General features: G+C 50.1%; 1 protein-coding gene across 3 annotated transcripts; it reads left to right on the forward strand.

The window, feature by feature from the left end:
• Positions 1–3,832: 3,832 nt before the first annotated feature.
• Positions 3,833–15,669, forward strand: Spindoc (spindlin interactor and repressor of chromatin binding). Of its 3 annotated transcripts, none has more exons than XM_004852565.4 (6): positions 3,833–4,164; positions 7,596–7,925; positions 8,011–8,160; positions 8,297–8,440; positions 8,618–8,818; positions 14,941–15,669. In XM_004852565.4, the coding sequence occupies exons 1-6, from the start codon at positions 4,038–4,040 to the stop codon at positions 15,150–15,152; spliced, it is 1,164 nt and encodes a 387-aa protein (XP_004852622.1). In that variant the 5' UTR covers positions 3,833–4,037; the 3' UTR covers positions 15,153–15,669. The 3 variants fall into 3 exon arrangements, with proteins under 3 accessions (XP_004852622.1, XP_004852623.1, XP_021120360.1); XM_004852566.4 differs by having other exon boundaries at positions 3,856–4,164; positions 14,979–15,669; XM_021264701.2 differs by lacking the exon at positions 3,833–4,164 and adding an exon at positions 4,301–4,644.
• Positions 15,670–16,123: the final 454 nt, after the last annotated feature.

A 16,123-nucleotide genomic window follows, 5' to 3' on the forward strand; every position in this document is an offset into this window, starting at 1 on the left:
AGCAATTTATTCCCATCTCTCCCAACTCCAGGTTGTCCTGCCCCTGTTCAGAGCCACAGTGCCTGAGTGCGGCAGGCAGATAGAATCACATCTGTGATTTGCTCATTGTTTGGTTTGGTTTCTTAATATCTATAATAGAGCTAACAGTACCTACTCTTTTTTTTTTTTTTTTTGGTACCAGGGATCGAACTCGGGTCCTGCGCTTGCACAGCAGGCAGTGAAACCACTGAGCTAAATCCCCTGGCCAGTATCTACTCTTTCATTCACTTAACCACTACAGCTCCCTCAGAGACAGCCTTGTACTGCAGCGTTAGGAGCAAGAATAGTGGGTAGACACAATGATTAGAATGAATAATCAATAATGCAAAACAGGAAGAAAAGGTCCAAAGGGGTAGAGGTAGTGGGAGGATCAGGGGAAAAGAAAACTGATGAGAAATGGAAAAAATGGAAACAAAGTCTTTGTAAATAGGGAAGGGTGGAGGGGGTGAAGGGAGGGGTAGGAATGGGGAAAAAATAAGAACCAAGATGCATCATGTAAAGGTACAAATTCCCAATGAGAAATGTAAATGTGTTGTATACCTAAAATGTACCAATAAAAGAATTTAAGTAATAAAAAAAAAAAAAGAATAGTAGGTAGACAGAACTGGATTGAACTCCTGCCTTTACAACTAACCACACTGCATTAAATCAAGAACATTATGGGTTACAAGAGGAACTAGTATTTTATATACCCCCCCCAAATTCCACCAAACTATGACACAATTTATCATTTTGAATTTTATTTTATAATAATTATTATTATTTGTTGTTGTTGTTGTACCGGGGATCAAACTCTGGTCCTTGCGCTTATGCAGCAGGTGGTGGAACCACTGAGCTAAATCCCTGGTCCAGGTTCATCCTAGGTTTGATGAAATAGAATTCTTCTTCTGTTATCTTGGGCAAGTCATTCAACCCTTTAATCCTTGCTGCTTTACAAAACATGGACAATATGATTTACTGCAAGGTTCAAGAGGACCAAGAAATAATGTCTACTGAATGCACTGGGATCATATTGGGGCTGTTATTTAGGGTTTAAGCAGGAAAATAGGAACCACAGAGAGAATTTAATGCAAAATATTGGAGAGAGACAGACAGATCTGGCTTTTTCCTTCCTTGTCTCCCATTGGTCAAATCCAGGCCAGAAGCCAGCTGTCCTGGGAGACTGAGAACGTTGCACCCTTTCAGTGTCCCCAGCTAGCACAAGTCCTTCCATTAGTAATACTGGAAATCAAAACTACAGCAACAGTATAAATTTATAGGAAGAAATCTTTAATTAAAAATAAGAGGCCAGGACTGGGGATTTAGCTCAGTGGTTCCGCTGCCTACATCGAAAGCACAAGGTCTCAAGTTTGATCCCCGGTACCAAAAAAAAACCAACAAAATAAGAGGCCAGGGATTTAGCTCAGTGGTGCCGCTGTCTGCCTCGAAAGCGAAAGGTCCTGACTTCAATCCTCAGTAGCCCCCCCAAAAAAAAAATAATAATAAAATAAAAAAATAAAGGATAACACAGCTCTGACAAAGATCCTATTCCCTAACAAAGGAAAGCAAGAGAAGTTAAGAGAAAAGGCTGCAGTTTGAGAAATGGAAAGAAACACAGGTCAGCAGAGGCTTTTAATGAGTAATAGGCTTAGGGCCCAGGTTTGTTCTGTGTCCCTAAGGTGGCCACTGCAACACAGAGTGGAGCAGAACTACAAGACCTGGTACATGGCATAGCACTGCCATTAAGTAGGAATTAGTCAAACAGGCTCGGTATGCACAGAGGCAGGAGGTAACCAAGGAAACAGCTGGCAAAAGAAGGGAGGACTCACCTTGGAGCCCGCTTTCTAGACTAGATCCACCTTGGAAGTTAAATGTAAGGCGAGGACCAGGATACAATAGGAGAAAATAACTAGGTAACTTAGCTTGTACACAGTAAGTTTTCAGGATGAGCCCAGTGGTCTTCAGTAACCCTTGGCTGATCCCAGCCCCAATTACCGTCACATCAACTATGCTGATTTGACCCACATTGGCTCTGGATGCCATGACACTTTTTCCAAGATCAAAAGGTCAAAAACTCCACTGACCTCCAGAGGAGCCAAGCCAAGCCACTCTGAGTCAAATGTCAGGTCAACCCCTCAATCCCAACCCAAATCCTAGTGCACAAAACCTTTAGCTCCAAGTCCCCTCAGGGCCCTGAGCTCTCTGCTCACTGGGCAGATCCCACTCTGGAGTGTACTTTCAATTTCAAATAAATCTTTGAAGCTGGGTGTGATGGCACATGCCTGTAATCCCAGCACCCAGGAGGCTGAGGCAGGAGGATCACTGCGAGTACAAGGCCAGCCTGAACTGCATAGTAAGACTCTGTCTAAAAAAAAAACAAAAACTTTGATCCTGCTCTTACTTGTGGGTATTTTGTTTTGGTGTTTTGAGACAAGGGCTTGCTATGTAGTCCAAGGTGCCCTTAAACTTACTATGTAGTCCAGGCTGCCCTCAAACTGGCAGCAATCTTCCTGACTCAGCCTCTCCAATGCTGAGATTACAAGCAACAAGCATGCACCATCACATCCAGCTGAAAGTAAAAATTTTTCTCTTAAAAAAATATACAGTAGCTGGACATAGTGCTAATGCCCATAATCCCAGCTAGGTGGGAGGCTGAGGCAAGAGAATTAAAAGTTCCAGGCCAACTCCCCATGATGAATGTATTAATTACGTATTGCAAAAGTGCCAAATTCTTTTTAAGTGTTCAGGGTGTGGATTGGCTTTCTCAGCTTGTGTGAAGCCCTGGTTTCAATCCCCAGTACCGAAGTGAAGAAAAAAAGTACTGTTATCCCCTATAGACTAGTTCACACCTCCTCTCTTGTTCCTTCTTCACCTATCCTTCCAGGTTATTCTAAATTAGTGTCTGGTCCACGTACCGTGGTCTAGGTTGGAGCCTCAGTGTCAGCCATTTTGGGTTTTCTCAGCACAAGTCTCTCCTGCAGGTTTTCTGTGTCAGAGGTAAGGCATCATGCCTGATGCCGCAGTGTCACAGTACCTGGACTCTGGTCTTAGGGTTCTCAAAGGATTGCTGTGTGTCCTTGGGTAGGGTCACACAATCTCTGGACTCACGTTTAAAAAACAGAAATTACAGTCAGCTTTGGTGGTGCGCACTATAATCCCAGCACTCTGGGAGGCTGAGACCAGAGTATCACAAGTTCCAGCCCAGCCTGGGCAATTTAGGGAGACCCTGTCTCAAACCTTTTTTAAAAAGGGGGGTTGTGTCTGGAGATGTAGTTTAGTGTGAAGATCCTGAGTTCAACCTCCAGTACCAAAAACCAAACCAAACCATACATGGAAATCATAAGCATCCAGGCGGTTTACATACACCCACACTCCACGAGGTTCCTCTTCAGTCTCTTGTCCAGACAGGTCTCAAACGGGTTTTGAAAGGAGATGAGCTCGTTTAAGGACACACAACATGACCAAGAAAACAGAACTGGCAAATTGGAAAGAAATTAGCTTCCACTCTTCCAAGCCGCAGCCCGTCCAGTCTTACACCATTCTTTTGTCGTCCAGGCACCAAGATGGCTTGTGCATGCAAAGGCAAAGGCGACCCCGATCAAAAACCTGGGACACCTGCAGAGTCCTCACCAACAAAAATCCCTAGCTACACGATGTACAGCGGACCCCTGCGCTACCCTACTCTCAGAGAGCTCTGCCCGGCAGGGATTTTAACCGATCCTCGTGCCAGGGCGGGGCCACACGTGATTGGCCGCGGGGGCCAGGGGCGGGACCAGGCAGCGGGCGCCTACGCGGGGCCTCCATAAAAAGGAGCCGTTGGGGCCAGGGTCCCGGATTGAGCCCTCCCCGCCCGGGGTCGCAGCGCTTGCAGGCCTGTTGCAGGCCGGGCGGGCAGTGGGCTGTGAGGGGTGGCCTGAGAGCCTGGCGCAGTCCTGGGCGAAGGCGGTGGCCAGCAGCGCGCTGAGGCCTGCGCGCCGGTCCTCTGGCGTCCGGTCACTGCGAGCGCCCCCGGCCACACCATGGCCCTGAGGGCCAAGGGCGCCGCGCTCGACTGCTTCGAGGTGACGCTCAAGTGCGAGGAAGGCGAGGATGATGATGAGGCCGTGGTGGTGGCAGTCATCCCGCGACCAGAGCCGATGCTCAGAGGTGAGGATGGGAGGGGACCTGCTTCCGCCTCGCGGCGGGGGCCTCGGCCTGTCCCTCTCTAGCCGGCTGCGGTGCCCCCTCCCCCTCCGGCGGGAGGGCCCGGCTCCGCTCGCCCGCCGCCGCCCCCTCCTGCGCTGGTCCGGGGCTCGGCGCACTCTTGCCCCTCCCCCTCCGGTTTTGGAATCTCCGGCCTCTCGGAATCCCCCTCCCTCGCTTACCCCCGCCGAACGTCTGGAGACTTCCATCCACGCCCCGCGCGCTCCGGATCTTCCGGTGCCAGAGCGACCCCTCGCCCGGGCCCAGCTCTTGAGGCCGGATCCCCGAGGAGCTGAGTGTCCGTGGCCGCCGCCTCCTCGCGCAGCCCGGCTATGCCCTAAGCCGAGGGGCGGCGAGGCCTTTAGGCCCGAGGCTGGGCGCGGCAGCCGGGTGTCTCCAGTGATCCTGAGGGTGGAGGCAGGCGCCCTTGCCGCCCTCTGAGAGGTGAATTTTGAGAGCTCCTCAATTGTAAGGCTTTCTTGCCTCTACCTCAGGCCTCGTGCTTTCGTAAGCCACAGGTGTGAAGGTTCTAGAGCTGCACGATGAATGCAAGTGTATACAGCATCCAGTTTGGGAAAAGCAGTGCTTACTGGGGAGGGGAGACCTAAGCCACCAAAAGAAGCTTAGCTATGGGAGGGGATTTGAGAAGCAGTCTGGGACTCGCTCTCCCCTTCCCCTCCCCTTGTCCCCTCCCCCTTCTTTGATTTCTTTAGTCCTTAGGAGCTTGCAAACCTTAAAAAAACAAAGAGCTACCTTTGTGGAAGACTTGCTATTCATGAAAATGCAAATAATATCGTCATTCTCCTATGTCCCCTTCCCTCAGGGAGGATAGCACCCGAAAGAGGTTGAGAGCCAGCCAGCCATTCATTGTACTTTGTTGGAATATAAGAATGTCCTGGACTGCATAATCCTTTTTGGAGTCAGGAAGAGTGTAGGATTAGTGAGGGAAATAAAGGCTGCATCCCTCAGAGCATTCATCGAGACACGCATTATTTTCCTTGGTGTTCTCACATTTATGGAGTGCTCTCTCTGCTACTGTCAAAGGCTGTCTCAGTTAATCCACTCAACATCCCTACAAGGGAAGGGGTCCACATCCCTTCTCTTGGGGAGGAAATAGAAGTCTAGAAAGGTTCTTCATTCAACTAGTGTTTATTGTTATTGGCCACTTACTGTATGCCAGGCACTGTCTTAGGCTGAGGATGGTGACAGTGGTAAACGAAGCAGAAGCCCTGCCCTTGTCAAATATATGTGTCCCAATCGACGACAAGACAAGTAAATGAGTTTCGTACGTCAGATAAGCGTTTCAGAGAATACTAAAGCAAGATAAGGAGAAAGGAGGGCTGTTTAGGAAAGGCTTCTCTACTGTGGATTTTGAGCTCAGACTTGAAGGGAATGAGGGAACTAGCTGTGGCAATAGCTAGAGGAAGAGCGTTACAGATGGAGTATCAAGTGCAAAAGTCCTGAGGCACAAGCTTCTGGGACAATTTGGGGTATGAGAGAAAGAGGGCAAATTTGCAGTTTTTGGTCTGAACAAGTGCAAGGAAAGTCTTCCTGTTTATTGAGATTGAGAAGGCTAAAGTGTAGGCTTATTTATGGCAGGTTGGGAGTTAAGGTTTGAATAAGTGTGATTTTGGTTAAATTTGAGATGCCTATTATAGGTTCAAGTAGAAAGACCAGCTAAGCAGTTGGATACATTAGTCTAGGTTTTATGAGAGTACTACTGCAGGTGTGATTATGGGAGTTGTCTGTCAGCAGGCCGTCAGTGAGATGAAACAGCAGAGGCAGAGAGTCAACAAAGAAGGGTTCTAAGGACTGAGTCCTAAATACTCTGGTGTTTACAGGTTGGAGATTGAATCAGTTCCCTCTTTACACAGCATTCACTGCCACTGCCCACCAAGTACTATCCTTGATGCTAGAGATTTAGGTGCAAGGCATCAAAAATCTTGTGCTGTTGCACTAGTAGTGTAATTCCGTGGTATACCAGTTGTCTAGCCTGCACACAGCCCTGGGTTCAATCAAAGAAGAAAGAAAAATTACATGCTGTCACGAAATGTGTGATGTGGAGAGGGCACAGCGCCCAAGGAAGTTACAAAGGTTTTCCTGTGGAGAAAACTGCAAAAGTGGGAATGAGGTGCTCAGGTCAAGGAGATGGCATCCTCCTGCAGGGTGGAAAGAAGGTGGTTCTTCAGTAGTGACCTGGAGGAAGCAAGGAAGCCATGCAAGTGTCTGAGAAGGCATGGTGAGAGAGGCAGAAATCACACAGATGACTGAGAAAGAGCCTCAAAAATAAGGAAAGGCTGGAATGTAGCTCAGTGGAAGAGCACTTGCCTAGAGTGTGTGAGGTCCTGGCTTCCAGCCTCACCTCTGCAAAGGAAAAAGAATGAACCAAGGAAAGGTAGGTACTTTGGATTCCAAATGATGAAAATCAAGACAAAGTGATGAAATTGAACTGCCCACAGAGTTTAACATTGGTGACTTTCAGGAGAGCGGAGGGGTGAGGAAGAAAGCCCACTGTGGCTGAGAGATGAGGGTCCAGGGTCATAGGGGAGACAGGTAAATCCTAGCTGGAACACAGATCATCTGGCTTCAAGCCAAGGCTCAGGTCCGTTCCACATGCCACCACTTCTACACTTCCCCCCATGTTAGGATGTCCTGTGTTTATATTTTGTCCTACTCTCTCTGGGTGGTAAGAGAGGTACTGGCATGAGGGGTCACAGGCACTTCACTAAAGCTCTGAACTGCCAGGCTGACACAAGTCTGACCCTTGCCAAGCTGAAAGGGGTTTCTGTCCTGTCTGAGTTCCTAATGCACATACACAGAGAGGAAAGATACACAACCCCACTGCAAAAAGACCATCACTGCAAATGCTCTGGGAACATCATGGAAGGAGAACTAGTGCAGTTAAGTGCTAGGTCCTGTGGGGACAATAAGATGGTCAAGTTTGGCCAGGAGTGGTGGTACATGCCTATAATCTCAGTACTGAAGAACCTGAGGCAGGAGGATCACCATGAGTTTGTGGCCAGGATGGGCTACGTAGTAAGTTCAAGGCCAGCCTGGAGTACATAGCAAGACACTGTCTTGGGGGGGGGGGGGGGAAGCCTAGAAGTCATATATAGGTGTGGTCAGCAGCGGGTGGAGGAGGCTGTTTCCAGAAGCCTCATGGGGATGACCACCTGTTAGAGAAGTCTGGGCAGGTGTGCAGAGGCCAGAGAGCTTGGAACACAGTCTCATGGGAAATGTGAAGTCCTAACACCCAGGACTTGAGAAATTATAGAGGCAAGAGTAAGAGTGCTCATAAGCACACAGGCACGCACAACGTGGCTCATGCTCCTAGAGTCCTTCTAAGTGCCACTAGCATGGGTGTCCTTAACAGTACCCTCTCCCTTGTTCTGCAGTGACCCAACAGGAAAAGACCCCCCTGCCTCGGCCCAGCCTACTGGAGGCAGGTGGTGATGGCTGTGAGGAGCCCAAACAGCAGATGTCTTGGGAGCAGGAGTTCCTGGTGGGGAACAGTCCAGGAGGCAGTGGGCGCGCGCTGTGCATGGTGTGTGGGGCCGAGATCCGGTCCCCCTCAGCAGACACCGCTCGCACACACATCCTGGAGCAGCATCCCCACACCCTGGACCTGAGCCCCTCAGAGAAGAGCAACATCTTGGAGGCTTGGAGTGAGGGGGTGGCCCTTTTGCAAGATATCCATGCTGAACAACCATCTCCACCAGCCTCAGGTAGTAGAGTGGGAACAGGGGCTGGCAGAGGGAGAAACAGGGCTGGTGGGAACCCTGGCAGCTCAGCAGCCTTTTGCCCTCTCAGAGTCAGGCCGTGATGTTGAGCCAGACCCCAGCTCCAACCCAGATCCTGCAGGGACACCAGCAGAGATCGTGGTTCTCCTGGACTCCGAGGATAACCCATCCCTTCCTAAAAGGATCCGGCCCAGGGGACTCCGCCCTCTTGAGCTTCCTGGTCAGTCAAGGAAGGTGGGGAAGGGTGGGCGGGAGTGGGGACAGTTTGAAGCACAGGCTCTGTTCTGGGTTGCTGCTGGGAGAGTATCCTTGGGAACCCAGTGGTGGCCTCTTAAAGATGTAAGGTTTCTTTGTAGCTCCCCCTGCCCCAGAGCCAGGAAATAAGAAGCCCCGTGGCCAGAGATGGAAAGAGCCCCTTGGGGAAGAGCCTGTCAGAAAGAAGAGAGGCAGGCCTATGACTAAAAATCTGGACCCTGATCCTGATCCTGACCCTGACCCAGGTGAGGAGTGGTCCAGGAGGGGGACATAGGCTCTGGTCACAGCACTGGAGCAGGAAGTCCAGGTCATCGAGGATGGAGTGGGCCATGCTGAAGGCATCTGCAGCTCTCCTGAGGCTTGGAGCTCAGGTCTTTGGGTTCTAGCCTCCTTCACTCACAGTTCCTTCCTGTCCTTTCCAGAACCCCCGTCCCCTGACTCACCCACAGAGACGTTTGCAGCACCAGCTGAGGTCCGACACTTCACCGATGGCAGCTTCCCCCCTGGCTTCGTTCTCCAGCTCTTCTCTCATACCCAGCTCAGGGCTGCAGACAGCAAGGACTTGCCTCAAGAGGGCAAAGCAGCAGCAGCAGGCCAGGCCCAGACAGAAAGCTCCTCTCCAGGTGAGCCTTCCCCAGAGGGAAAAGCAAGCAAGAGGTCAGCCTGGCAGCATTCCTGGCTTTGGGCCTCCCAAGGGTGCACTGCAGCAGACCCCAGGGTGCTGGTGATTGGTGCTCAGGTCCAGGGACACAGGCTAAGGGTAAGGAATTAGGATGGGGGAGGCTGGCCAAAGACCTAAGTTTTTCTGAATGCCCTTTGGAGATTCTTGGAGTTGGTTGTTACAGTTAGTAGGCCATTGTCCCGACATCCAACTCTACAGATAGATTGGTTCTAGCTAGACCCTGAGAAGTACCCACCTTTCCCTGGTGGAGTAGGGACCTAAATAGGGGTGCTCAGCAATTCAGACAGGTGTCAGGAGAATAAACAGGTGATGAGCAGTGAACAGACACCTGCGTGGGGACCACAGCTCAGTAAATTGCTAATAATGGCAGCAGGTGAGCAAGTGCTTGTGTCTATATCATGTTCCATTGATTGTTAAGAAACTCATATGCAGCCAGGTATGGCAGTGCATGCCTGTAATCCCAGCACTCTGGGAGGCTGAAGCAGGAGGATCACGAGTTAAAGCCCAGCCTGGGCAATTTAGTGAGACTCGGTCTCAGGAGTAAAAAAGGGCTTGGGATGGGGATGTAGCTCAGAGCAAAGGAACTAGGTTCAAACCCCAGTGCCACAAAAAAGAGAGAGAGAGTGAGAGAGCTATATGCAATTTATTTGGTTCTTACAAAAATACCTTAATAGTAAAAGGGCAGGTGTCCATCTTCTTTCCCAGAAGGAGAAATTGAGTCTCCAAGACATAATTCCTTCTCATGTTCTTTGTACAAGTTTTTTATTTGTGGCTATAACAGATTGCTATGAATTTAGTGGTGTATTCTTTTTTTTTTTTTTTGGTACCAGAGGATCGAACTCAGGTCCTTGTGCTTGCGCAGCAGGCGGCAAAACCACTGAGCTAGTGGTGTATTCTTTAATGGTTATAGAGGTGAATGGTCCAAAATGCATCTCTCCAAGCTAAACTCAGTGTATTGGCAGGGCTGTGTTCTTTTGTGGAAGCTCTCGGGGAAAATCTGTTTTCTCACCTTGCCTGGCTTATAGAAGCCACCCACATCCCTTGGCTGTAACCTCCTAACATGCTCAAGGCCTCTTCCCTGTTTGTTTGGGGTTTTTTTGGGGGGGGGGGTGTTACCAGGGGTCAAACTCAGGACCTTGCCCTTGCAAGGCGGACGGCGGCACCACTGAGCTAAATTCCTGGGCTTCCTCTTCCCTATTTTAAAGATCCTTGTGGTTATACAGGGCTCACCCTAGAAATATTTTTCTTTCTTTTTTTCTGAGGTGCTGGGGATTAAACCCAGGGCCTCACTATGCTAGGCAAGCAATTCTACCACTGACTCCATGTCCAACTATTAACTCTGTATTCTTTGTCAGCAGATTAGCAACCTTAATTCTTTTTTTTTTGGTACCGGGGATCAAACTCAGGTCCTTGTGCTTGTGCAGCAGGTGGCGAGACCACTGAGCTAAATCCCCAGCCCTGAGCAACCTTAATTCTATCTGCAGCCTTCATTCCCCCTTGCCATGGAATAAAACATTGCCAGGTTCTGGGGATTTAGCCTTCTGAATGGACATCTCTGAGGGTCATCTTTCTGTACCCACAATCATGTACCCACAGAATTAAGGAGAGTGGAATGCATTCCAGAGACTGAGCCTGCTTCCTCTCCTCTCCTGTCTTTGCCAAGCACAGCTTGCAGCACTTGGGGCTCAGGAAATACTTACTGAAGGAGGGGATGGCCGCCCAGGGAGTGCCCGTGTCTGTGTCCCAGCTTGTTGGAAATGTGCGTGTGGAATAAGAGCCTAGTGAGGTGGCTGATGAGGTGGCTGGAGGCTCCCCAGCATAGGGCTCTCCAAAAGGAGGTGAGCATTTTGCGTGTTACCTACTCCTACAGACCCACTCATCAGCAGTGCTCACTCTTAATGGTTTGATTTGTTCCCTTTAGCCTTTTCACAGAACTCTGTGCATGTGTGTGCAACGTGTACACATGTGTCCCTTTATTTACCGTAATGGGGCACCCTTTTCTCCTCTCAAGACAGGCCTCACCCCCTCTTGTATATCAGTTTGTGTGTCTCTGTGTGAGTTGCATTCCTGCATTGCCTCCCTGAGCTGCTGCAGAGTCCCCTTGCTCTCCTGGGTCCTCCATGTCGCTGGCCTTGCCACTGTTTGATAGGTCTTCCAATTTCATATGTGAAGGGAGCCTTTGTTTTGAGTCCTGGAGTACCCAGAGCCCACCTATTTGGGGTAGTGAGTTCAGGAGAAGAGAATCCCTTAGGTCTTAGGTTTATTTGGGGTGAGTGGACAAAAAGGTAATGAAGGAGATGACAGCATGGTCCCAGTGGTGGCAGGGTTTTTGGAGGTTGGAGATGGCCAGGGAACCACAGAGGACACTAATGCAGCAACAGATGTCCCTGGAGCCCACCCCTGAGGGAAGCATTCTGGGAAACAACATGAATAAGGCAGCCTTTGCCCCCAAGAAACTTTATCTTTTCGGGGGCCTCATGGGGGTTCCAGGCTGGGAAGCTAAGGCAGGAGGATTGTAAATTCAAGCCTTACCTGGACAAATTAGTGAAACCCTGTCTCAAAATAAATGAAATGGCCTGGGGATATAGTTCAGAGTGAAGGCTCTGGGTTCAATCCCCAATACCACCAATAAACAAATAGCAACCACACGTCAATCTAGGAGCTGGGAAAGGTCACTTTGCTGAGGTTAGCTGAGCTGGTGGGTGTGAATGTGTGACAGTGAAGCAGTCTGGGAAAGCTTTCTGGAATGTTCCAGGGACTTTGTAAGGTGAGCTTGGGCCAGGAGAGGAAGACTGGAAGGACTCACAGGTCAAGGGAAAAAAGAGGCTCTTTGGCTAGTGTTTGGTTTGGGTGGGACCTGGAGATCCAGTTAGTATGCCTTGGCCAGACACAGGATGTTCCCAGGCTGGACCTGGGAGCAAGTGTAGCGAGAGAGCACCTGTGCATGTGAGTGTGAGCCTCGCACACACTCTCCTTTTGTTTACCACTGGATCCTCAGTACCTAGAATAGTACCAGGCACAAAGAAAGCCCACCGAAAGTTCATAGAAAAGTTGGGCAAGTGATTGATGGTTACCTTGGCTTGTCATTCAGGTAGTGACAAGTCCAGAATCCCTGCTCAGAGATGGCCTAGGAAAGGACCAAAGGAAATGGGCTCTGCCCAGCAGGAGCAGCCCTGGAATGTGTGTGAGGACAGATGCATGACTGCAGGAGAGTGGCAGTGAGGCTGGGAAGCAGAGGAGATTTAGGTGGGACAGGAAGGAAGGTGGGGCCATTCACAGCCTCCTTGCCAGAGGGACTCAGTTTGTCCAAAGTTGTCCTGGGGATGGTATGTCATCCCAGCTTGCTATTTTGTGGTCCTGGTGCTCTGATCTCTACTACATCTCAGGCCTCACACCCTTGACTTCCTTACCTGATCAACTCACACCTCCTGCCCTCCTTGGCACTTAACCAACCGGGGCCTGGAGAAGCCAGCCCCTTGCTTATTTGAGCCCATGTACCAAACCTCCCTAATACGCTGTCTCATGAAAGTAAAATACTCTGTAAAGTACTAAAGTTTCCATTTTGCAGAAGAGGAAACAGTTGGTATGCAGTGACCCACCTCCAACCAGGTTCCACTCCTCGTTGTGCTATGAACTTATCAGTGGATTAGTCCATTGCAGAGTATGATGCCCCTGTGATCCAGTCACCTTCCAACAGTCTTATCTGGGAGACATTTAAGATCTGACCTATAACGGGGTGTAGTCAGCCCTTACTCTGCCAGCCTGGGCCTCTCCCCTTGGTTCTAGCCTCTGATGAAATCCCAGTCTCCTCCATACCTACCCCGTCATGCCTCTCCTTTCTCACACAACTCACAACTCCATCCTTTGCTTGTTCTGGCCAAACCTTCAGAATCATCCTCTTCTAACTCTTCATCCCCACAGTAGTCCATCCACAGATTCTCCAAAATAAGTTCAGAGTTCACCCTCTTGTCACCACTTCCCTTGCTACCACTCTGACTACTTCCTACATCTACCTTCCAAGGGGTCTCAATTTTGCCCACTGTGCTGTGCTGTCATGCAGCCACCAGTGTCCCTGCTGAAAACAGGTCACATCCACTCGCTCCTCTGCTCAGAGCCCTCCAAGTTCCTCCTGTCACACTTCAGATAAGAGTTGGAGTCCTTCTGGGGATCAGGGATCTTCCCCTCAAGATCCCTGACCTCTCACCACACACCCCTGCTCTGCACAGGCAGCGCCAGCCTTGCTGTTCCTACAGTGGCTGGCAGTGTGCCCAGGCACATTTGCTGTTCCTCTAACTGAGATGCTGTTCCCTACTTGCTTCTTCAACAACTCCTCACTTCCCCTGCATCTCTGCCCACTGTGAGCTTGCTCTTTCTTACCAGAGCTTTTCCCTGGTGTGCTTTGTTTTTTGTTTTTTGGGGGTTTTTTGGTACCAGGGATCAAATTCGGGACCTTGTGCTTGCGAGGCAGACATCGGAACCACTGAGCTAAATCCCTGGCCCCCCTGGTGTGTTTTCTGACATTGAATCTGGCCATATAGAGCATACTACCTCTTATGTTTGGTTGTGGGTTTTTTGTTTTGTTTTGTTTTGTTTTTCTGTTCTTTATTTTTAGTACCAGGGATTGAGTTTAGGACCTTGTGCTTGCGAGGCAGGCATGATGTCACTGAGCTAAATCCCTGGCCCAGTTTGGTTGTGTTTTTATTGGCTCTCACAACTGAGATGAAAACTCCAAGGCAACACACTCAGCCCCACTCTATCTGTATCTATCTCTGGCATTGTGGAAAGCATTGGGTATACCATAGTTGTCGATAAACCGTTTGTTGAATTCATGAATAGATTGAGTAGAATTTAATCTTCCCTCAAGGAGTTATAGTTTATCAGACAGTCAAACCACCTCAGCTGAACAGAACACATATGTTGCTAAGTCATACAGCCTAGTGGTGGCCTTTAAGTCATCTTAAACTCCAGCAAACTGTACAGCAAAGTGGTACCCATCTTCTCTGCCACCAATTTTTTTTTTTTTTTTTGGTACCAGGGATTGAACTTGGGTCCTTGCGCTTGCGGGGCAGGCAGCAAAACCACTGAGCTAAATCCCCAGCTCTGCCACCTTTTAAATAATTTTGTCTCTTAAAAATGAAAAGGCAGGCCGGGGATTTAGCTCAGTGGTTTCGCCGCCTGCTGCACAAGCGCAAGGGACCCGAATTTGATCCCCAGTACCACAAAAAAAAAAAAAAAACAAAAACTAGAAAAGGCAATTGGGTTCTCTCACATAGTTGACCCACTCTCACCCCATACGGTGCACTTCTTTTGCTACTTTTATTTTGGCCCAAACTCACTCTGCAGAGCCTGTTTAATAAAACTTTGCTACCGTGAGAAAAACAAAAAATAAATGAAAACTTTAAAAAATGAAGAATCCTTTCAATACAGACAATATTTGCCTTCAGCATTTTCTCCCTTTGCTTTGTAATGCAATGTGACTTTAGCATGGGCCCATGTCAGAGGGGACAAGGTTGTCCAGTGGCCCTGAGTACCTTTCCTTGTCTTGCAGTCCACCTTGTCATGCTGAGCACCTTTCCCATACTGCTAAGATGGACACCTGATCCTTGGGATATAGGTAGTGACTCTTCAGGTGATAGCCTGGTGAGAGTCACAGAGTAGAGCTGTGGTGCTAACCCAGGGCTCCATTCAGCACTTTGCTCTGCTCTGCAAATTCCCTCCTGTGCTCTGTGGTGGCAAAGCTATGTCTTAGTCTGCTTCATACAGGCAGAGCCCCTTAGGCTGGGCTGCCCAGTGAATTATGTGTGAAATGGAGCTGCTGAGGGTAAGATCTGGGTAGAGGTGGCTGCAGCACTCTGTGTCCCCATCCTAAGACTAGGGGAGGAAGGCTTTGCAGTAACATGTGCCAGCCCCTACAAGGTTTGTGAAGCTGTCATCCTTCCACCAGACACTGGACTGTGGAAAGCAGGACAGCCCTGGAAGTGTGGGATGTGGTTTTCAGAGCTTTCGAAGCGCCTTTAGGCTCTGGAGGCCCTAACTCCGCTTTCTGCTCCCACCCCTGCCTAGCTCCCCCTTCGGGGCTTCGCGGGACACTGGATCTTCAGGTTATCCGTGTGCGGATGGAGGAGCCCCCAGCAGTCAGCCTCTTGCAAGACTGGTCCAAGCACCCGCAGGGCATCAAAGGGGTGGGTGCAGGTGACACCCCAAAGTGGCCTGCAGTTCTGTCAGAATCCAGTGCCACCATAGGGGGACAGCCAGAGGCAAGCAGTGGGGTATAAGTTCTTGCTTTCCTGGAGAGGGAGGGAGGCAAGAGGTAGGAGGCAGCATCCCCCTTTGGATTGTAACTCAGAGCGGCTCATTTGGCCACCTGACAGTTTGAAGACAGGAGCCAAGGAAGGTCGGAGGGGTGGGGCACTGGCAAATGTCTGCCCCTGACCAGACCTGAGGTAGGCGGGTGGCTGAGGCCGGCGTGGTAGGGCATTGGGCCTGTGGAGAACACCTACCCCAATCCTGACCCACACCTCTTTGTCCCCCACCCTCTCTGAGGTCCCCACCATTCTCCCCTGGCACAGTGCCTTACACAGAGGTGGTCACGATGGGGTCTGAACTGAGTCCCACTACCTCGGGGGACACCTCTCCTCCCCCACTTGTTTGGGCTCCTACACCAGGAGCCTCCATTACCTCTTCCTGTTCCATCCCTGCCGAGAGCTCCATTCACCTCCACGCTCCCTTTCACCTGTTTTCCTGTTGTATATATTGCCTTTGTTGACAATAAATTATTTTTTTTTATTAAGAGAGTTCCGTGTGGGCCATCATTGGGGAAAGGGGCCTCCTAGAGCCAGCTTGGGGGCAGGAGGGTAGTCCTGGGTGGGAGCTGGGACAGCCTGTCCCGGAGGGTGCAGTGGTGAGCACCAGGGCAGGACTCACCAGGCCAGCCTTGGTCTCAGTCCCCTCAGCCTCACTGTAGAAGTGGGGTCAGAAAAAATATCTTTAAATCTTGTACCTTCTGATGTTGCCTGATAGGACCTCTATCCAAACAAGGCCACCATGGAAGCCAGGGATGCTCGCACCCATGGAGCTGAGTGTTGTCTGGCTTTTTGTAAAGTGAAGTGATCCTGGTCAGCCTCCCTGAAAGACCCCACAAAGGGAAGGTGCCACATGGGTTCTAAATAGCTCTCCCTTCTCCAGTCTTGCAGTCTCCCCAGCAAAGGTTCCCACCACCCTGTCCTTGGCTTAATTCTACCCAGGC

Source organism: Heterocephalus glaber, unplaced genomic scaffold (genome assembly GCF_053883595.1).
Source record: "Heterocephalus glaber isolate CG9 unplaced genomic scaffold, H.glaber_assembly_v1.0 deba00000594, whole genome shotgun sequence".
Lineage (NCBI taxonomy): Eukaryota > Metazoa > Chordata > Mammalia > Rodentia > Bathyergidae > Heterocephalus > Heterocephalus glaber.

Excerpts from the sequence above, each read along its gene's own strand:
- Spindoc (XM_004852565.4), top strand. The coding sequence starts at position 4,038 with ATGGCCCTGAGGGCCAAGGGCGCCGCGCTCGACTGCTTCGAGGTGACG. Across the intron at positions 4,165-7,595 it reads ACCAGAGCCGATGCTCAGAG|TGACCCAACAGGAAAAGACC; the intron begins GTGAGGATGGGA and ends CTTGTTCTGCAG. Across the intron at positions 8,441-8,617 it reads TGATCCTGACCCTGACCCAG|AACCCCCGTCCCCTGACTCA; the intron begins GTGAGGAGTGGT and ends TGTCCTTTCCAG.